The sequence below is a fragment of the Vombatus ursinus genome, unplaced genomic scaffold, assembly GCF_900497805.2.
Source record: "Vombatus ursinus unplaced genomic scaffold, bare-nosed wombat genome assembly UNPS02014884.1, whole genome shotgun sequence".
Classification (NCBI taxonomy): Eukaryota; Metazoa; Chordata; class Mammalia; order Diprotodontia; family Vombatidae; genus Vombatus; species Vombatus ursinus.
Window position 1 is genome coordinate 3,757,056 of NW_020954662.1, and position 23,249 is coordinate 3,780,304.

Below are 23,249 nucleotides of genomic sequence, written 5' to 3' on the forward strand. Positions count from 1 at the left end.
AAGGAAAGGTGGAGGATGATTCTTTTGCTGCCTTCTTCTTAAGTCCTTTCCTTAGAAGTGTTGCTGGAGAACCATGTCAGGCCCAAATTTGACCCAAAATGACTGATTTTTAGTAGAGAAAAATCCATTCAGGAGTCATCAGTGACTCTTTGATTCCTAGCATAGATTTCAAATTCCAGTTGCATATGGCAGACTGAAGCTGCCTATAAGCCAGGTGTGCAAAGATATAAATAAAACTTTCTTTAAATAAAACTGGTTTCAAAGCTGTGACTGTCCCCCATATCAGAGCCATGCCAGAATACATCTGTGTGTTCGAATGACTTTTCTCTCTCTCCTTTTGCAGCCGTCAAGGGGAATGCCATGGCCAGTTCCTCGGACAGTGAGGATGACAGTTTCATGGCCGTGGACCAAGAAGAAGCTGGGGTGGAGGGGACAATGGAGCAAGATGAGGAAACCCGCCCCGAACTGGAGATTGAGGAGACAAGACATAACAGGTCTATGTCTGAGCTGCCCGAAGAGGTTCTGGAATATATTCTGTCTTTTCTCTCACCATATCAGGAGCACAAAACCTCAGCCCTTGTCTGCAAACAATGGTACCGACTTATTAAAGGTAGGGCCTATGCTACTGAAAACGTGCTCATTAGATCTTTGAAAATCTGTCTTTCACTTTAGAACTTCAGTTTGGCTCTTAATTTATTTGGCCTCATCAGGTTCATTTTTATGTATATTAGAAGATAAGCAAAGTCAAACACTTTCTGTCCATCCATCAGCTAGACCCGTGAACAGTTTCTTCAGTGTGTTTGTCTGGGTAGTGCTTATAGATTTGGAGCAGGAAGAGACCGTCACGACTGCTATGAGTGATTGTTGTTCCTTTTATCCGTACTCCCTGCCTCCCTCCCACTTTTCCACTGGCTAACTTTTTTTGTATCATTGTTTGATAGTTAGCGATTACTGGGCCCCCTTTGTTCCATCTTGACCTGTCAAGTCAGGATACTGAGTGTAGATCAGATGAATTAACATTGAAACCAAGCCAATATCATATATCAAAGCACTCCTTTCAGATGTGAACATGACAGCTAAAGTTGTTATGGGGAATACTTTTAAAAGGGTATCAGACAGTCCTAAGGTGTATTCCTTAGGTCAGTGAGCAACATAGAAAAATCACCTGCAGAACTGTGGTCTTTAAGAGTCTTGATCTGGTTTCAGTAAGTAAATATTGTTTAGATGCATTATGATATAATGGAAAGAAAATTAGATTTGGAGTTAAATCTCCCCTCAATAATTGGGATGGAGTTTGAATTTTAGCTCTGTAATTGATACGATATCTATGTGAATTTTTCTGGGCTTCATTTTCCTTATCCGTACTATAAGGAGCAGGTACTAGATGGTCTCCAAGTTTTCTTCTAGCTCTCAATCTTACGATCTTGTGATTGGAATATTTTGTGAGTCAGGGCTCACAAGCATTCTGTCACACTGGACAGCCAAGTACTGACTATGTTGAAGCTTCCCAGGTGAGCCTAGAGTGAAACTGGCCTGGCCTACCCACTTCAGTCAGTGCTGTGAGGATATTGGTTTGGCACATGGAGAAAAACATGAGAAATAGTGAGAGAGATGAGATGGAAATGTGTGGGCTCAACTGTGTGTCACGTTTGGCAACCTTGTCGTTTTGGTAGAGAGGGGATCTCACTATACTTTAGGGCTGCAGAGACTTCAGTTGTCACGTCTGTTGAACTCTCAGCCTCTCAGAGTAATGTGAAACTTTGAAATCCTGGCATTGATGGCAGCTGTTTTTCTGCCCTCTTTGAAGTGGGAAAATTGTTTTGAGACTCTCATCATCTTAACAGTCATGTGATCTAACTAATACAGATCCAGGTCCTTTTGAGTTTAGGAGGGTGTCACAGTTTCTGACTTGGTCCCCTTCTTGTGTGCATAGAGTTACAGAATTTCAGAGTTGGAAAGGACCTGAGAGATCCCAGTCCTTAACCTGTGCCGTGAATTATTAGGCTTTTGTTTTTGAAATCCTTCCCTCTTGAGCCGTCTTCTCTTTTAGATTCTCAGACTCGGGATCCTACTTTGCACTGAACATTTTGAAATCTGTTGTCTTAAAGTCTAGGGTTTACATTCTCACATCTGACAAATCTACTTTAAACACATCTTCTCTAGATTTGTCCTTAGTAGAGATGGAAAATGTGGACTGCCTAAAAAGGTAGTGTGTGTTCCCTCACTAAGCTGTCACTCCTCGACCTTAATCATAAAGAGGGTTAAGGCATTTTGGACTTAGTCCCATCTCTCATTAATTAACTTTGAACTTGGGAAGTCACTCAAGTTTTCTGGGTCCAAATTCTTACCTGTAGAAAAGAGTTCAACTAAATGGTCGTTAGTCTTAGTCACTCTAAAATTCTATTATTCTGTTATTCATTATGGTCTTTGATTTCTAAGTCATGTTATACATTCACTGATGTGTTTCCATTCATTTTTCTACAGGTGTGGCCCACCAGTGTTATCATGGCTTTATTAAGGCCGTCCAGGAAGGAAACATTCAGTGGGAGAGTCGAACTTATCCCTACCCTGGAACCCCAATCACTCAGCGGTTCTCACATAGTAAGTCTTTAACCAAAAAATGAGAGGTTAGTGCTTCCTTTCCTAGAATTTAGCGTAGCATCGGCCCAGAGGGTGCTCAGGTTGTAGGTTGTGTTTATAGTCAGGAGCGCATCAAAGGAGAATTTGTCATTTTTGTTGAGGGTGAAAAAAGAATACGTGTCTGAGCTCTTTGCTCCAGTGATATGCTCCATTTGCTCCTGGGGCTGCCCCAGTGCTTGTCTTCTGAAGGGCTTAAGGTTCTATTGTTTAAAATTTTAAACATCTCCCATTATAAACATTGACCAAAGATAAAGAGCATATTTTTCATTTTCAACATTCACTTCCATAAGATTTTGAGTTTTAAATTTTCTCCCCCTCTCTCTCTTCCCTCCTTCCCAGACAGGGTGCAAGCTGATATAGGCTCTACTTATACATTCACATTAAACATATTTTCACATTAGTCATGATGTAAAGAAGAATTAGAACTAATGGGAAGAACCATGACAAAGAAGAAATAAAACAACCAAAAAAAAGGAGAGCAAATGATATGCTTCCATCTGCATTCAGACTCCTAAATTCTTTCTCTGAATGTGGATAGCATTTTCCATTGTGAATCTTTTAGATTTGCTTAGATCCTTGCATTGCTGAGAAGAGCTAAGTCTATCAAAGTCAGTCTTCTCACAGTGTGACTGTTACTGTGTTCAATGTTCTCCTGTTTCTGCTCATTTCACTCTGTGTCAGTTCATATAAATCTTTCTAGATTTTTCTGAGGACATGATAGTATTCCATTACATTCGTACACCACAACTTGTTCAGCCATTCCCCAGTTGATGGTCATCCCCTCAATTTCTAATTCTTTGCCACCACAAAAAGAGCTGCTGTAAATATTTTTGGACATGTGGGTCTTTTTCCCATTTTTATGATCTCTTTGGGATACAGACCTAGAAGTGGTATTGCTGAGGCAAAGAGTGTGCCCAGTTTTATGGCCCTTTGAGCATAGTTCCAAATTGCTCTTCAGAATGGTTGGATTAGTCCCCAACTCCATCAGCAATGCATTAGTGTTCCAGTTTTCCCACATCTTCTCCAGCATTTATCATTTTCCTGTTTTGTCATGTTAGCCAGTCTGATAGGTGTGATGTGGTATCTGGTATTTTTATAAGAGTCATAACTATATTCTTCATTTTTAGAACTTCAGTGCTGCAATATACTTTGCGGGAAAGAGGTCGTTGTGTGTGGATGTGTGTTTTTAACAGATTTTGAATGAAATTATTATAGTTAAGGCTAATGAACCTTTGGATATCCACTTGGATGATTCTTTATACAAATGATATGTATTTTTTCTTCAGGGGAGATGGATCTATGTTACTATTTTGAATAAATATTTAAATCTTTAATCTCTTGGGAAGGGAGGGAGCAAGCTTCGATTCTGAAATAAAGAATTGGTCAGTTTTTGATGAAATCACATAAGACAAAGGATCAAAGAGATGTGTACCTGTTTTTCCTAGCACTGTGCTAGGTATATTGTAAGTGCTCAATAAAAACGTTTGGATCACAATTGCTTGACTTTCTGATTGTTAGCAAGTAAGACTGCTCTTGGTATGTCTTAAGCAAACCATGGGTTGTACATAGAAAATTGTTAGGAAGAGTGAGATTTAATTATTATTCTTATTATCCATACTTAGGAAACAAAATTGACAAACCAGGTGAAGCTGCTGAAAGAAATGGAGTCAAGTGTTTCATGTTCTCTTCTCTGCCCTATTTGGTTTTTGGCCCAGTCAGTTAGTGATTCTCCTGGGAACAGTGTTTTGTCTTAAATATGTAAATAAACTGTTAGTGTATATTAGGATATGAGTCTTCTGGAATCCTAAGTGATTCATACCCTTTAGTCATGATTTTTTAAGTAAATATAGAATATATAAATATCTGGCAAAGAAGGCTTGGGAGATGCTATATGACATAGGTCTTTGAGTTCTAAATGGAAGTCTATATAAGCATTGCTCTATAGGTATAATTTTGAAGGTGACCCATGAAGAAACATCATGTAGCTTTATAAGGGTAGGAATTTTATTCTTTCTTCTGAGGTTCCATTGTGAAACTTCTCACACTCCCTTTTCCTTGAGTAGCCTTCCCTCCCTTCCCCCAGCCCCCTCCTTCTGAAACCTTCCAAGGTAATGGGACAAAATTTTTTGTTTTTATTAATTTATTTTGATTTATCAATAATCACTTCCATATGCTTTTGAATTTAAAATTTTTCTTCCCCTTCTTCCCCACCACCCTCCTCAAGACAGTGCACAATCTGATATAGGCTATACATTTACATTCCTATTAAACATATTTTCACATTAGTGATGTTGTAAATAAAAATTAAAAGCAGTAGGAGGAACCATCAGAAAGAGAAAACAAAACTCAACAGAAGAGAAGAAAAAAAATAGCAATTTAACTTTCGTAGTTCTTTCTTTGGATATGGATAGCATTTTCCGTCACAAGGCCTTTGGAGATGTCTTAGATCCTTGTATTGCCGGGTTAAGTTTATCAATATTAATCATCACACAACGTGGCTGTTATTGTGTAAAATGTTCTCTTGGTTCTGCTCACTTCACTCAGCATGAGACCTTACAAGTCTTTTGCAGGTTTTTCTGGAGTCAGCCTGTTCATCATTTCTTATACCACAATAGTATTCCATCACATTCATATACCACAACTTGCTCAGCCATTCCCCAGTTGATGGGCATCCTCTCAATTTCCAATTCTTTGCCACCACAAAAAGAGCTGCTATGAATATTTTTGTACATGTGGGTCCTTTTCCCATTTGTATGATCTCTTTGGGATATAGCCCTAGTGCTGTTGCTGGGTCAAAGGGTAAGCACATTTTTATAGCCCTTTGGGCATAGTTCCAAATTGCTCTTCAAAATGGTTGGATCATTTCACAATTCCACCAACAATGCATTAGTGTTCCAGTTTTCCCACATCTTCTCCAACATTTATCATCTTCCTGTTTTGTCAAGTTGGCCAATCTGATAGGTGTGATGCGGTACCTCAGAGTTGTTTTGATTTGCATTTCTCTAATCAATTTAGAGCATTTTTTCATATGACTATGGATGGCTTTAATTTCTTTATCTGAGAACTGTCTGTTCATATCCTTTGACCACTTATCAATTGAGGAATGGCTTGTATTCTTATAAATTTGACTTAATTCTCTATATATTTTAGAAATAAGGCCCTTATCAGAGAGACTGGTTGTAAAAATTCTTTCCCAATTTTCTACCTTCCTTTTAATCTTAGTTGCATTGGCTTTGTTTGTACAAAAACTTTTCAATTTAATGTAATCAAAATTATCCATTTTGCTTTTCGTAATGTTCTCTATCCTGTTTGGTCATGAGTTCTTCTGTTCTCCATAGATCTGACAGGAAAACAATTCCTTGCTCTCCCAGTTTGCTTATAGTATCTGCCTTTATATCTAAATCATGAACCCATTTTGACATTATTTTGGTATATGGTGTGAGATTTTGGTCTATGCCTAGTTTCTTCCATACTCTTTTCCAGTTTTCCCAGCAGTTTTTTTCAAAGAGTGGGTTCTTATCCCAGAAGCTGGGGTCTTTGGGTTTATCAAGTAATATATTACTATAGTCATTGACTATTGTGTCTTGCGTATTTAACCTATTCCACTGACCCACCACTCTGTTTCTTAGCCAGTACCAAGCAGTTTTGATGATTGCTGCTTTATAATACAATTTAAGATCTGGAATGTCTAGGCCACCTTCTCCTGCATTTCTTTTCATTAGTTCCCTTGATATTCTGGACCTTTTGTTCTTCCAAATGAATCTTGTTATTATTTTTCTAACTCTATAAAATAATTTTTTGGTAGTTTGATTGGTATGGCACTGAATAAGTAAATTAGCTTAGGTAGAATTGTCATTTTTATTATATTAGCTCGGCCTACCCATGAGCAACTGATGTTTTTCCAGTTATTTAGATCTGATTTTATTTGCATGAAAAGTGTTTTGTAATTGTGTTCATAGAATTCCTGAGTTTGTTTCAGGAGGTAGACTCCTAAATATTTTATAATGTCTACAGTAAGTTTAAATGGAATTTCTCTTTCTATCTCTTGCTGTTGGGCTTTGTTGGTAATATGTAGAAATGCCAATGATTTATGTGGGTTTATTTTATAGCCTGCAACTTTGCTGAAGTTGTTTATTATTTCAAGTAGTTTTTTACTTGATTCTCTAGGATTCTCTAAGTATAACATCATGTCATCTGCAAAGAGTGATAGCTTTGTTTCTTCTTTGCTTATTCTAATACCTTCACTTTCTTTTTCTTATTGCTAAAGCTAACGTTTCCAGTACAATATTGAATAACAGTGGTGATAATGGACATCCTTGTTTCACCCCCGATCTTATTGGAGATGATTCTAGCTTGTGGGACAGAATTTTGCTGGCCCTTGGGGAGAAGGCCTGTTAAATAGTGAGTCGGGCAGAAGGGCTGAGTAGAGAGAGCGGCTAAATAAACAGTCCTTGGACCTTAATCTCAGAACTGGCAAGGACTTCAGAGGTTATTTAGTCCAATTTATATCTGACCAGGAATAACCTTTGCAACATTCCAGACTAGTGGTGAGCATTCAGTGTTTGCTGGAAAATATCCAGTAACGTGGTACTTACTACCTCCAGGAGCAGGCTGTTTTGCTTTGGGATGATTAGGACATTTCCTCTCATATCAGGCAGAAATTTGCCTCTCAGCAGCTTCCCGTTGTTCTGAGTTCTGCCCTCTGAGACAGACAGATTCTCTCTTTGACATGACAGTCCTCCAGATGCATCAAGACTCCTGGCATGCTCCCTGTCACTTCTGTTCTTCAGCCTCAGTAGCTGTGGGTTCCTTCAGCTGTTCTCATGTGGCGTGACTGCCAGTACCCTGAGCAACTTGGATGCACTCCTCTGTCAGTGCTTCAGACTGTGGTGTCTGTTGGTTAGAAAGGAAATAGAGTGGCCTTAATTGAGAGGAGGGTCTTAGATTTAGAGATGGAACAGAGCCTGGAGGCCACTGAATCCAACCTTGCCCACTGTCATATGGATCCTGTTTGAAATAGGATTTGACCCCCGATGTCCTGACTTCAAGGCCAGCATTTTTTTTTTTTTTTTTAGGCAATTGGGGTTAAGTGACTTGCCCAGGGTCACACAGCTAGTACATGTCAAGTGTTTGGTCTGAGGATGGATTTGAACTCAGGTCATCCTGACTTAAGGGCCAGTGCTCTGTCCTCTGCGCCACCTAGCTGCCCCAGCATTTTCTTTACTAATAGAAGAGGTGAGTACACCAGGCCCCCGTGAACTAGATTTCATAATGAGAGTTCAGTTTTATTGTGGGAGAGGGGAAAAGAACAACTACATTAGGCTGTTGCACAAATATTTTGAAAAGTAATACTTTTTTGTAGTATGTAGGTATTAATAATGAAAGCTTGGAGGTATACCTTGATATTTTCCATCATTCATAGCATACTTTTCAGTTTTTTCCTAAATGATGAGAAGACAAAGGTTAGGAAAAGATAAAAATGAATATTTTGGAAATTTTAGTTATAGTAAAAGAGACTTTTGAGAGAAGTACTGAGAGAGTGAGAGCAGGAAATAACAGACCTCACGTTTCTATGGTGTCCAGGGTTTACAAAGTGCTTTCCTTGCAATGACCCTGTAAGGCAGGTGGTACAGGTATTATTGATCCTAATTTACAGATGAGGAAGGCAAGGTTGTCAGGGATGAAATGTTCCACATATGCTTATCCAGCAAGATTCTGGGTTTTCATTTGATTCCAAGAGACCTGTTCCCTTCTGGTGCCATTTCCCTTTTCAGCCTCCGGGGCAGCTGGTCGGGGCTAAGCCTGAAATGAGGTGGGCAAAAAGCAGATAGGAAGAATGCTTTCGAAGGGCTCCCCTGAACCAGCACGTAAGCAAAGGGAAAGCAAAGATCGAAATCCAATTAGAGAACCAGAGGTGACTTACACAAGATCTTTCCTAGGTGATGAAAAAGTCAGAGACAAAATCAGTGTCTTTTCCTCAGTCTTTAGTCACCTGGGTAGATAATGGGTAGGTTGAACTTGAAATCAGGAAGGCATGAGTTCAGATCCCACCCCAGACACTCCCTAACTGTGTGACTCTGGGCAGATCACTTTAACCCTGTCTACCTCACTTTCTTTATCTGTAAAATGGGGTTAGTAACAGTACCTATCTCCCAGGACTGTTACGAGGATCAAGTGGGGTAATAGAAAGTGTTTATAAAGCTTAAAGAGCTATATTTATATAGTTAAATAAAAATAAATGAAAATAAAAAAACTAATTTTAATTTTTGTTGTTACTGCTGCCGCCATTGCTGAAGGTTCACATTTCCAAGTTGTGCTTTGAGGTAAATCCATTAGAGTGGAGAAACAATGGTGAGCAGACAGCATGTTTTAGACATGATAAATTATTTCGATGTAAATTAAACACCAGGATAGACTGGCTACCATCTAAGAGTTTTGAAGGAACTTATACTTCAGGGAGTTATCATTTCATTGTTGTGCATACTTCTTCCACCATTGAGCTTCACAATCTCTCTATGGCTTTGTAAACTCTTCCCAGATTACTGTGACTGAAGTAAGTGACTAGCTACCTTCTGGTGATTAGCTAAGATGATCCCTAGGCTGGAGGTGGATGTCTCTTGTGCCCAGACTTCAGTCTCTCCGGCTTGGTAGGATCTGCTAGCACTTGCATTTCATTGGCATGATCTTTGAGAGCCCAGGGTCCCTCTCCTCCATACCACCGGGAAGCCTTAGAAAAGGATTTCAGTAGAAGTTGAAAGACCTAAAAGGGAACATTAGGAGACTTGTAAATTGTACAGATGACCACTGTGCCAGAAGAATTGATAGGAAGTGTGCCTCTCTTCTAAGAGAAGGGCTTTGAGGGAGTCTAGGAACTTCACATTCGTGGATCTCACTTTCATATTGGGCCAGCTACTAGAACCTGTAATTTTTTTTAATAGAAATCAGTGATTGCTTAAGATAACCTATTGAGGAAAAGGTAACAGTTTTTTTGTAAGATAAGTGCTGTATTAACCTTCTAGAATTCTAGGAGGGAACCAGTGGAGTTTTAGACTCTTCAGAATGCCTTTGACAAGATTTCATATCAAAGACTTCATTTAAAACAAAGCAAAACAAAACAAAAAAAACCCTCCAGAGTTAAAGAGAAAGGCTTTTCCCACAGATAAAACAGGCAGTAAAACTCAGAGCACAATCAATTAACAGGGAAATAATCATAGAGACAGATACGTACTTCTTTAGATAGAAAAAGATTAACTCTGAAATCATCCAGGCATTCCTGCTGGAACCAGTACCATTTAAAATTTTTGTGTATGATTTGGAAGATAGAACATATAATGAAATAGGCTTGTAAATGGCGCCATTGAAATAAAATGCCATGGGGCAGCTAGGTGGCTACAGTGGACAGAGCACTGGCCCTGGAGTCAGGAGAACCTGAGTTCAAATCCAGCCTCAGACACATGATACTTACTAGCTGTGTGACCCTGGGCAAGTCACTTAACCCGGATTGCCTCATCAGAAAGCACACACAAAAAAAAAAAGCAAAAAAAAAAAAGAAATAAAATGCCAAGCCAGTAGAGAGCAATGACAAGGCAATGTCTAGAACCTGTATTGTGGCTGGTGTGTAAGCCCATGAGCTCAACTAGAAATGAGTGTTGGAAAATGAAGCCATTTTAGAACAGAGAGAACCCTTAGAAATCCTAGGCCAACTCTCCCATTTTATAAATTTAAGAAACTGAGGCCTAGGGAGGGGAAGTGACTTAGCTGAGGTCAAATACATTTTTTAAAATGGTGGTTTGCTGGTACATTTCATTTGGATGGGACAAAGCCTCATCCCCACATCCAAGCTGCCCCCTCCCCCCCTTGCAAAAACAAAAACAAAACAAAACCCTAGCATTTACAAAGTACACTTCCTGAGAAAAATTTGGTTATTGATGACTAAAGAAAAGAAGAATGTGTTCTTTAACTTTGGTAGTTTGTGTGCATGTCCTTTGATCCAGCAATGCCACTACTAGGTCTGTATCTCAAAGAGATCATAAAAACGGGAAGAGGACCCAAATGTTCAAAAATATTTATAGCAGCTCTTTTTGTGGTGACAAGGAATTGGCCATCCCCATCAGTTGGGGAATGGCTGAACAAGCTGTGGTATATAAATGTAATGGAATACTGTTGTGTTATAAGAAATGATGAGCAGGTGGACTTCAGAAAAATCTGGAAAAACTTACATGAACTGATGCAGAGTGAAATGAGCAGAACCAGAAGAACGTTGAACATAGTAACAGCCACATTGTGGGATGACTGACTTTGATAGACTTAGCTCTTCTCAGCAATACAATGATCTAAGCAAATCGAAAAGACTCACGATGAAAAATGCTTTCCACATCCAGAGAAAGAAATATGGAGTCTGAATGCAGTTCAAAGCATACTGTTTTCTCTCTCTTTTTTCTTCCTCATAGATTTTTCCGTTTGTTCTGATTCTTCTTTCACAGCATGACTAAGGTGGAAATATATTTAGCATGATTGTATATGTATAGTATATATCAGAATGCACATTGTCTTAGGGAGTGGGTAGGGGAGGGAAGGAGAAAAAAATTTGGAACTCAAAATCTTACAAAAGTGAATGTTGAAAACTATTTTTACATGTAATTGGAAAAAATAAAGTGCTGTTAAGTAGAGAAAAAATAAAATTCCAGCTTGAAAAAAAACCAAATTTTGGTAGTTTGATATTAGTGCTGGCACTTATGTGCAACCAGAGTTTTGTTGCTTCTTCATGTTGACTTTATTGACCTTGTAACAATCATTTTATAGCGTATTCTTCTGGCCCTGCTTTGCCTGCTCAGCATCACTTTATAAAAATGTTTCTTTCTGAATTCCACACGCTTATCATTCCTTATGGCATAACAATATTCCATTATATTCATATACCATAATATGTTCAGTTATTCCCCACTTGTTTTTGTTGCTATAAATAATGTGATATGAACATTTTTGTACATTAGGGGTTTTTTTCTTGTTGTCATTCACTTCCTTGTATTCTTCTTGTATAATTCCAGATTATTTTTTAGAACAATTAGATCAATTCATAGCTTCTTAAGCAGTCAGTTAAAAATGTCACATATAATTAGGAGGAAATAACTATGCTTTCAGAACTGTTCATTTTGGTAACCTATAAACTAGGAAAGAAGTTTAGGAGTCATATACTAGATGGAGGCAGTGTGACCTTTACCACATTAGTTCCCATTCTCTGGGCCTCAGATTTGTCATCTGTAAAAATGATTGGGTTGTACTAGACATTCTTTAAATCTTATATCGCTAAAGACAGCAACGGCTGTGTTGCTTCAATCAAACAGGCTGGTAAATTGCAGGGTCTCTTCAGCAAAGGGTCTTAGTTACAGAATTTAACAAGTAGGTGGTGCAGTGGATAGAGAGTTGGACCTGGAGTCAGGAAGACATAAGTTTCAGTCTGCCTCAGAGACTGCTGAGCTGTGTGACCCTGGCCAAGTCACTTAATCTCTCTTAACCTCAGTTTCCTTATCTATAAAATGGACTCAATAATAGCACCTGCTTCCCGGTGTTTGTAAGGATAAGATGAGAAAATATTTGTAAAGTGCTTTGCAAACCTTAAAGTACTATATAAATGCTAGCTGTTACTATAATTATACAGAGCCCTCTTGTATCTACTCCTCCATGACTATGTGCAGATCAAATCCCTATAGACAGATGTGGAGCTGGAGAAAGTCTTGACTTTTGGGTAGGAATTCATAACCTTTTTTGTGACACAGATCCCTTTGGCAGTCTGGTGAAGCCTAGTAACTGTTTCACAGAACTGTGTTTTTAAATTCATAAAGTAAAATACATAGAACTACAAAGGACACCTGCTATGTTGATATAAAATTTACAAAATATTTTTTAAAAGCCAAATTCATAGACCCCAGATTAAGAATCCTTGCCTTCAAGGAAGGCAGCTGCAATGATCTAGGATTTGAGGGATTTTCCTTAGGAGAGAAGACTAAAACAAATAGCACTTTAACATTGGAAGGAAACAAGTAGGGGAACTGTGAAAAGCAGGTCAGACTCTGAAAGACTTGGTTGTAATGGACAAAAACTTGTTTACAAAGTTCTAGAATACTAGACCTGAAAGTCTGCCCTTGAAGCTTCAAAAAGATAGTTTTAGGACAAATAAGAGGAAGTTCTACTTACACATTGGGAAATAAATATATGAAACTTAGAGAATTATGGAATACCATGGATGGAAGAACCCTTAGAAGTGCTCTAGTCCCACTTCCTACTTTAACCAAAGGGAAAACTAAGTCCAGAGACTTCAGTAACTTGCCCAGCTGGGCACTGGAGTCCTGTTCTTCTGGTACCTAGTGCTGTGCTCTTTCCATGGTGCAGTCTCACCCCCCAAAGTGGTACTGAAAACGTGTTTACAAAAAGGCTTTGATAAATTCAGGAATAACAATGCTGTGCTAGGTTAAGAAAAACTAGCAGTGTTTAGAGGACACTGATAACTTCTTTATTGATATTGTCAGTTGGAAATGTTTCCTGAGTGCTGTTGTCATAGATAGGATTCAGAGTTTTCTGGATTATTGGTTTCTTCTCGTGTGGCATTTGTTTTGTTCTTCTATGGCACATGGCCCTGCTGTTCCATTTTTTCTTCTGGTGATGGCTGAGTGGAGATGCAGTAAATTATCTTTTACTCAGCTTGTTTCCCACTCCTCGTTGCAATGAGTGGTCATTGTAACGTGTGGAAGAATGAATGATTAGTAGCTACATCCACCCAGCAATTTCAGGTCATTGTTCAGAAAAGAAGCTTCTTGCTCCTTTGACTCAGAGGGAAAGGGATCCTTTGACTTTGGAAAGACAGGCCTTTATATTGCTTTTTTTTTTTTTTTTTTGTGAGCAACACAGGGCACAGCTACTCATGATGTCCTTGAATAAAGAAGCAGTGCCCACATTGGCTCAGAGACCTGTGAATCCCACAACTTCTCCTGCTTTGAAAGAAATCAGAGGGTTCAGCTTTACCACATTTGTTCATTCATTCATCAAGCATTGGACTCTTGCAATAGCCGAGAGGGCCTCACTGGATAATTCCCCTTGCTTCTTCCCTCTGTCATTCCCACTTCGTAATCAGTGTGTCCTGATACGTATGCCTGAGTGCAAGGCTTCTGAGGGCTTCGTATTCTTGGAGTGGGGGATGAATGCCTGAGGACATTTCTGTGCAAATACCGGGGAAAACAGGGATCTAGAATCTTGAGTGGCAGAAGTCACTATATGTAATTTGTTTATTCATTCAATGAACATTTATTAAGTACTATATAGAATACCAGAGTAGAAGATGGAGATTTTGTATTAGAGGAGAGTTAAATTTAGTTAATTATAAAGGCATTAGACATGTATGAAATAACTCCAGAATACACTTTGTGGTATGAGTAACCACATGAATCTTTGGATACATCCTTGAGGGAGAATTGTTGACCATTGCCCTTTGTAGTTATCATAACACTTGAGGAAACCAGGGTCACTCTGAAAAGATTCTGTTGGAAGCAAAATGTGGGCTTGCTTTTAAAAAGAAAAGAAAAGAAAAAAGAAAAAGGTTCACTGAGTGGATAAACCCTTCTGGTTTATCTTTGGAAATTGTTTCTTAGTACAGTGTACAACCTTTGTAGGTTACATTGATTTTACACTGGATGGGACTTCAAAGGGTCTTCTTGTCTAGCCCTTTCAGTTTGCAGATGAGGAAAGAGGTCTAAGGAAGTTAAATGACTTGCCCAAAGTACCTCAGGCCCTCTGACGGCAAGGCCATCATTCTTTCTGTTGCAGCATGCTGAATTATACACCTTTATTTTATTATCATGTGGCAATTCTTTATAACATGTGTCAGAGGTCTGGCCTTGGACTAGAATATGAAAGGAAAAATATTTTATTTAGGTGAGTGGCTTTGAACTTTTACAGTTCATTTTTTGATAAGTCAGTACACAGTGATTTTAGCACTGAGATTGTTAGGAAGACTCATTTAAATTTTACAGGCCTTTTTCCTCCTACAAGTAGGATGTTAGTTGGTTTTTTTTTTTTTTAAAAGAAGTATAACACTGTTAGTATTTACTTAATTTCTATAAATAGTTAAGCTTGTTATTGATGGTTATCAGATTCTCATTCTATTATATTTGAGGTCTAAACATAGCTGTTTTCAATGACTTTCTTCCTCTTTTAATTTTGTTGATGGGTGGCTGCTGGTCATTGAAAATGTGGTATGTGAAACTTGCTATTTCAATCCCGTTAGTCTTCACATCCATTGGGCTGTGCCTTCCTCTTCCAGAAACCTTTGTTTGCTCAAAGAGAGTCAGGAAAATGCTGGTTGCTTTATTTTTGTATAGGATTAAAAATACATGCTGTAAGGACGTCATGGGGCCTGGCTGGCTGGCTGAGTTTTCAATCCAAATAGAGAAGAATGTTTGCCACCTCTTGGAAAAATAAAGGCTCTGTTCCTTCGTGCTGTTTGAAGGAAATATCAAGCCAAGAGTTGACCTTTGAGGTGGGAAAGGAGGCAAAAGATGAACAATTTTTTAATTTGAGAAATTATGAGTTTGTGCAAAATGTTGTGATATTGGAGGTACTGATTAAAGTTTCACAGGCTGTGAAAAGTCTGCCAAGCTATGTGAGAGAGCTATATTCAAATTCCATGGGAAAATGAGTGCCTAATTGGTCTGAGTTAAAACTCAGTTAAAACTGAGTTAAAACTCGGACTAATTGGTCTGAGTTAAAACGATCTTATCTTATTGTCAGGCTTTGTTACAGTTATAAAGGTCTAGATTCAAGCCACAAGGATCCCAGTCCTGTTAGTAGAGATTGAAATGTGTCTATCCAAGAAGCATCCTTTTAATTAGAGCAATGCTTTTTGACTTGATTGCTACTAATAATTCTTAACAATTACATCATGAGTAGAGGAACTGCTAGGACTTTATTTCTTTACAGTCATTCTTGGTGGTTTCCCTTCATTAAACATTTATTAAAGACCTACTGTATTCAGATTGTATTGGATCAGGTATTCAAGGAGATAGAAAAATAACCAGGGCCTGGCCCCACCTTTGTGGAGCTTACAGTCTAGTTAGGTGGAGAGACTACAGTACACATGATGATGATGATGATGATGATGATGATGATAATGATAACTAACATTTATATAGCAGCTACTGTGTGCCAGACATTATGCTAAACACTTTGACAAATATCTTATTTGATCCATACAATGGCCCTGGGAGATAGTTGCTATTGTTATTCCCATTTTACAGATGAGGAAACTGAGGCTAATAGAGGTTAGTGACTTATCCAGAGTTGCACAGATAGCCTGAGGCTGGATCTGAACTTGGGTCTTCCTGACTTCAGGCCCTGTACTATCCACTGTGCCCCTCGATGTCAATATATAAAAGTATATATAAATATTAGATGTAATAAATGTAAATTATAAGTAAATACAGAATAAATGTAAGTTATGTATAAAAGTAATCCTATTTCATTTTATATGTTTAACTGCATGATTCTGGGAAGGGGTTTATAGACTTCACCAGACTGCCAAAGATGCCTCTCTGACACAGAAAAAGTTAAGAACTCCAGCTCTAGATAGGGGGAACAGGGTGAACAGAGGCCCTGAGGACAGCACATAGTATATTCAGGGGGCAGTTTGGTTGGTACTTGGGATAAGGCTAGAAATGTAGGGTAGCACCACCAGATGGCAGAAGGCCCTCAATGCTAGGCACAGGAGTATGAACTTTTCTCAGGAGGGAGCCACTGAAGAATTTTGAGCAAAAGAATGACATAAATATATCTATGCATAATCAAGATTTTTCTATCAGCAGCTGGATGAGGTGGGGGCATTGGGTGGGGGGAGCAGATGACCACTTACTGGAGGTGGGAAAGACCTGGTCTTAGTAGTCTGTACACATGGTAATAAAGGTTGTATGTAGGTGGTGGCATTAGGAGTAGAGTAGAATGGAAGGATGCCCGACATGTTTTGGTGCTCCCTAACTTTTTGTCTCCCCTTGTCTTGCTGCCTGGACCACAATATGTGTCTGAGAGGATTTAACCTTTTCAGTTCTAGCATTCATGCACTGGGTTTCCCGAGGTCCTGATTGATGAGTGCTTTATGTGTCCGTTGTATCGGGCTACTCCAGCCATTCTTCATTCTCCTACCACCCCCACTCCCACCACTCCCCCTTTCCACCTCTGGAACCATAATGAAACCAGTATTTTACTCTATTGCCATTGCCTCCAGAAAAAGGCGTATCATTCTACTCTGTCATGGGTACATTAATCATCCTTGTAATGACCCCTAAGTTACTGAGTTGGAAAACTGAGTGAATGATGGTGCTACAGGGAGAAATAGATCAGAAGGAGGAAGCAGGTCTGGGGAGGGGGGCACAACATGGGAATGATGACCTATTGAACTTGGATTATCTGTGAGATATCCAGATTGAAATGCCTTATAAGCAGTTGGGAGTCTAATGTTTAGAAGCTAGATCAAGTCTGGAGCTGAAGTAAAAGGAACCAAGAAACGGGACCTGTGGATGACCAGATAATGTTTCACACCTACAAATCCAAGGTTTCTTCTGCATGGTTTGTTGAAGAGCCTAATTGATCTCCCTAACAAGCTACAGGCCAAACAATAGGGGCCTTCTCAAATGATAAAGGTTTTAACTACTTCCCCTACTGAGTGAGGTTATTGTGTATGTGACTAAACACACTGTTTTATTGCCTCTAATTTATCCTAGTGTACTGGTTTGTCTTACTAGTTCAAGAATTACTGAAGGGGTCTAGTGGATGGGTTAAGTTAGAAAGGGTCATTCATATAAGTAAAGAATTATGGCACTGGCATTTGGTAAGTAAAAATCAATAGGATGCCTTTTCTTTTTCTAAAGTTGAATAAATGGTGCTAGAGTTCCAAGTAAGTCTTAGAAGCAGTGACTTGCTAAACACATTCTGTCCAAAAAGGGTTTCATTCTGGTCATTGAAGCCATAGTACTATCCCATTGAGTCTCCTGGTTTCTCCCCTTTCCCCCCTTCCTTTTATTTAACCCCTGACTGTTCTGACCTAGTTACATCCCACAGTTTTTATTTCCCTGGTGCTGTGTGTGAGAGAACAAGGAAAGAAGAAAGAGGTTTTATAACCTACACTCCTCTTGAGAGCTAACAGTTTGAATATAGCCCTGAAGTATACATTCCAAAGGATAATGACTAAATGAGCCTTTTAGTGAGAAAGAAGCTTTATTCCCATACTTATTAACTGACAAGGGCCAAACTTCTTTCCTTCTGCTTAGTAGGAGTGTAATCTTTCCCTGACCTATTGCCTCTTTTTTGTTAATGTAGTTTATAATTATAGATGGGGCCTTAACATCTGCCATAAAGACTTTTCTTTACTTTTCAGTAGTCATAAAAATAAGAGTTCTCATTTCTGTAGTACATTAATGTTTATGAAGTGCTTGTAGAAGGTAGTAGATTTTTTGAAAATAGAAGTTTCTGTTGATGTCATTTGCTTTTTACATCATCATAGCTATCCCTAATAATCCCTCTCCATCCTCTCTTCCAGGGAGCCATCTTGTTGTATAACAAATAGTAATTTTTTAAAGACAAAAAAAGGGAAAAAATTGGCACAACCGATTAATACTTCGAAAAAGTATTAAATCATCTTCAATGTATAAGACTTGTGGACCTTTCCCCTCCATGAAAGTGTGGGTTGGAAGCAGCTTTTCATAGCTTGTCTTTTAAACCATGCTTATTTTTTATGATCTTGCATCATTCCCTTTTGATTTTTTTGGTATGTGTATGTGGTTGTTCTTTTCATTTACATTCCTATGATCTTCCTGTATGTTGTTTTCATCCAGCAGTCACAGTCCATTATATTCATGCACCATTTCCTATTTGATTATTATCTTTGTTTCCAATGTTTTGCTATCATAAAAAAAGTGCCCTGGTGTATGTTTTGACTAGAGATTTTCTTCTTATTGATGGCTTCCTTGGAGGGTGAGTTTTTGGTGCTTTATTTTTTTCTTGGAGGAGGGTGCAGGTGCGGGTCTGTGCATTTGCTAGTTGAAGGTAGCTCCCATTGTGGAAAGTTTATTCCAGTAATGCAGAATAGCAACTCTGTCTGTATGTTACAGTTTTAGAAAATGTCTGGGCCATTAAAAAGTAAGTTAATTTGGCTGTGGTTAAACAGACCATGTGTTTCAGAAACAGGACTCGAAGCCATGTATTCCTGATTTTCAAGGCTCGTCCTCTGTCCGTTATACCATGCTGTCCTTATGCAGGTACTGCTTGCCCCATTTAATAGAGGAGGAAATAGGGTTAGAAAGTTTGTGATCATTCAGCTAGTTAGCGGGAAAGCTAAGACTCAGAGCTGGGTCTTTGGGGCTACATTGGTTTTCTGGTCAGTCCTAGTGGACAGGCCAGGGTGACTTAGAACTTTCCAAGGGCATTTGTGGCTTTCTGAACAACTCTTCCACCCTCTGCTCTTTATCCGTCAGTCACACTGCCCTATGGTTTCCAGGTTCTTTCAGCTGGCCCAAATATGGGATAGCCTTGCAGGACTGATTTTAAAACAGTCTTGTTCCTCTCCTTAATAGTTGGAGTAATCAGTGTATATATTTTTCAAAGGAAGATTTTCAAAAAGATGGTGTTACCATCTTCATCTAGGATAATAGAGTTAGATTGGAAGGGATCTCAGAGGTTATCTAGTCTCTTTGATTCTGTAGAAGAGTCACCTGCAGCCCAGAGACATCAAGAAACTTGCACTGAAAGGTCACAAAGGAAGGAGGTGGTAGAACCAGCATTGAAGTGAGGTCTAAGTTAAGTGCTTTTGCCACTTTCCCCTGGGCCTTAATTCCCAGATTTTTCATTGATGACCGTCCCCAGAAAGGGAACTGGCTTGTTGAAAGTCATAGAGTCAGGAGCCAGCCCAAGGGCTTTGGATTTCAGATCTCACTTTTACCACCTTGCCTCGCGTTCCCTCTTGGCTCATGCCCCTCATTTTTGACATGAGGATATTGGACTAGAAGATGTCATGTCCTTTCCAGTCTGACATTCGTGGACTCTCATCTTTTTGTGCTTTTTTCTGGCCAGTCAAAAGGTGCATATAAGATGCTGTCTTTGGAAGTCATTACTCATGTGTAAGGTACTCTGAAAAATTAAATTGTTGCAGCCGTCAGCATTATTGGTTAATACTAATGTCTCTAAAGTTATGCTCTGATGCTCCCTCTGTGGTAGTGGTTATCTGTTTCAGAAATCACTATGCAGGTTTGCTCGGTGGTGAAATAGATATGATGTGTTTGTGAATTTCTTGAGTTTTCAGTAGTGGGGAGTCATTAGAATTCATGTAACCTGGATAACATAATAGAATGTCTGAACTAGAGGTGCTTTCTGATTTTTGATCCACTTCCCCAAAAAATTTGTGTGTAGGTTTGTACCCTAGCTAATGATAGAGTAGAGGGTTTCTGTTTTCTTTTTCTGGATGCAATTTCAAAATTAGGTTTAGAATCCCAATTCTGTCCTTGAACCACACACTCCAGGGCTGGCTACTTGGGGGCCTAAGAGAGAAGCTGCATTTTCTTATCTTTGTTCTCTCTTTCTAGGTGCGTGTTACTATGATGCTAATCAGTCCATGTATGTCTTTGGAGGCTGCACCCAAAGCAGCTGCAATGCTGCCTTCAATGACCTCTGGAGACTTGATCTCAATAGTAAAGAGTGGATCCGACCCCTGGCTTCAGGTGAGAGATGACAGAGTGACTTTGGTATCACTTGTGAGCTCCTTCTGCACTATGGTATGTGTAAGTTTTTCCTTAGAAGCAGCTTTATCAAGGAAAGAATGCCTGCTGACTTCTTTGTATTGATAAATTCACAGTTTTATTCTTAACACTGGTGCTTTGCCAGTATTTCTAGACTGCTGTGTGAAGACAGTCTTGTTGTTTTCTCAAGGTCTCCTATAGGTATGTAATGCTGCTTTGTGCTAGGCTTAAAATAAGGACTGACACAGAACCGTGAGAACCCTAGTTGGCTGACAGGTGTTATTGTCCCGGGGCTAAGATCTCTGAATATCTTTTGTTGTTACTAGCCCAGATATTTGGGGAGTGTAGAGGGACTTGTCTCTGCTTGTCTCTCTATGAGAGCCTGAGTGTGGGAATATTTCGCAGCAGGTATATTCCTGCCTACAGAGCCCCTCTGTGCCAAGAATTCTAGCAGAAAGACTTAGTCTTTTTTCCCCCTCTTGGCTTGAAGATCAGTTAGTTTTAATGTTTTGTTCAGTTCGCTAACCATCTCTCTGATGACTCCTGTAAGTAAGGCATTGTGCTAGGCTCTAGGATAACAAGGATGAAAAGGGCCCAGTCCCTTACCTTAAGAAGTTAGAGGACTCACAGGAACACAACGGCATCTAAGTGCACCCTCCTTCTCTTTTAGATGAGGAAACTAAGGCACAGGGAGATTGAGTGACTTGCTCGAATCATTATACAAGTAGTCAGTGGCAGAGTGGGGTTCAAATCCAGGTCTTCTATCCTTAAACCCAGGACTTTGTCCATTATGTCCCACTCTGACTACTACAAAAAAAAGAAATGTGAGAAAGTTTAGTATGAGGGAGCTTATGAAAGGTGAAAAGGGGAGTTCCAGGCAGAGTACTTTAGGAAATCTGAGGATCCTATTAGGTAAGGAAGTCAGGGAAGAAGCTTGTAGATGATATGCATATTACCTTTTTTTGAGGTAACAGTATATTGGATGCCATTTGTTTTTTAGCTGGGATGTGTCATGATCAGTTCTGGGCATTAGAAAAGTTATTGTTTGGAAAACTATGTGACTCAAGGAAGAGAAACTGGAGGCAGGGATCCTGATATAGGCCTGCTGTGAGGTGACAAAAACTTGAACTAGTATGATAGTAGTGTGAATGGAGATGAGTTTGAACACTCTTGGGGAAGGAGAATCAATAGAACTTGGTTGCTGAATGGATGGTTCTGTGGGAGGCGAATGAGAAGGAAAAATCAAAGATAATCCTGGAGTTTTGAGCCTAGGAGACTGGGTGCATGGATGCTATTGCCCTTAACAGAAATGTGAAAGATTCTTGAATTAGTGGTGGGTTTAAGTGGGGGACATGTGCTTTCTTGCCTACAGTTTAGAGATTCAGGGAATGATTAGATCAGGGTACAGAATCATCCCATTTATCCTCAACCTCCCCCCTCCCCTTCTGTTTGCAGCCTTAAACACCACGCCATGGGGAAAGAGGTGTGGCAGTGACTTCTGCCTTCTTGACCACAGTCAGGTGATGCTTCAAAAGAAATCTGTTGGAACTTCTTTTCTAGACCTTCATTGAGGAAGTAACTCACAGTCAGTATAGCGATTTTATCTGTGTTACCCTGGGCAAGGCATTTGATCCCCCAGCTGCCTTAATTTGCTCAGCTGTAAAGTGGGGATCATAACAGTACCTTCCTCCCATGATTGTTGAGGTTCAAATGAGGTAATGCTTGCAAAGCCCCTTAGCTCAGTGTCTGGCTCATAGGAGATGCTCCCTTCCTTCCTCTTTTTCCTCCTTCCTCCTCTTCCTTCTGTTCTTCCTCCCTGTAGAACTTTGATTGCTGCCATCTCTTTATCTACTTTTAGACCTTCCATTCCCTAAATAAACCTTCGAAATTTCTTCTTCTTTATTAATCAGTAGCACTGTTAGAAGATAGTCCTGTGAGAATATCATTTAGGCAGCAATCCCATGGGAAGATTCCCTGAGGAAATGTTTCTACATGCTGTCATGAGTGCTGACCAAAATCAGTTCTGACCTGAGACGTCAGTGACTCTTTCTGAACAAAACGTAGTTGTTGATGTGCTGGTGGGGAGGGTGACTCACTGGGTTTGGTGCTGAGGGTGGGGAGGGGACTCCCACAGGTCTTCTTGTGCAGCTTTTCCATGTTTGCCAGGAGACTTAGTAAGTACTTGGTCTTCAAAAGCACAGTTTGTTTAGTGGAGTCCATACGCTGAACAGAGTGGGCTCGCTTTGATGGGAAACACAAAGTCTTCGTAGAGACATTAACATCACCAAGTTCTCACGTGGCCTTGGTGGTATTTGCTTTATTAACTCACAAATTCACAGAATGTAAAAGCTGGGGAGGATCGTAGTTTCGTTATCTATCCAGTGAAGGAGTTGGACTAGATAACCTTTGAAGCCCAGAGAAGGGGATTAACTTAGTATCAGGGTAGGTGAAGGAGTAAGAAGAATAATGAGATAATTACAGTAATCTTAGCAGAATTCTATTGAAAAAGATGAGAATGAGATAATAATAATGCATATTGTGCAATAAAATTCTGGAATTTATACAACATATGATTGTAGGTTGCAAAAGTTTAGCATTTATTGGATATCTAGAAAGACATGATCAAATAGCTAAAGTTATGTACCAGTAGCTCACTATCCTTGATAAATTCCCATATTACAAATAAAAACCATGTTCTGACTTTGAGAATTCATTAAGTAAGCCCTATTGGAAATGGAAACTCATCAGAATCAGAACTGTTGCCCCAACTGCCTGGATGTAACACTGATACAAAAAAATTTAAGAAACTTATTTTTGATAACCTACCAACTATTCATAATT

General features: G+C 39.3%; 1 protein-coding gene across 2 annotated transcripts in view; it reads left to right on the forward strand.

Annotated features, from left to right (window-relative positions):
* The window catches only part of FBXO42 (F-box protein 42), a 112,285-nt gene that overhangs the window by 42,749 nt on the left and 46,287 nt on the right, over positions 1-23,249 (forward strand). For both annotated transcript variants that reach the window (XM_027842762.1, XM_027842761.1), the window contains exons 2-4: positions 344-610; positions 2,485-2,601; positions 20,256-20,390. In XM_027842762.1, coding sequence (XP_027698563.1) covers positions 361-610; positions 2,485-2,601; positions 20,256-20,390 — 502 coding nt within the window. In that variant the 5' untranslated portion in view covers positions 344-360. The remainder of the gene's footprint in view (positions 1-343; positions 611-2,484; positions 2,602-20,255; positions 20,391-23,249) is intronic.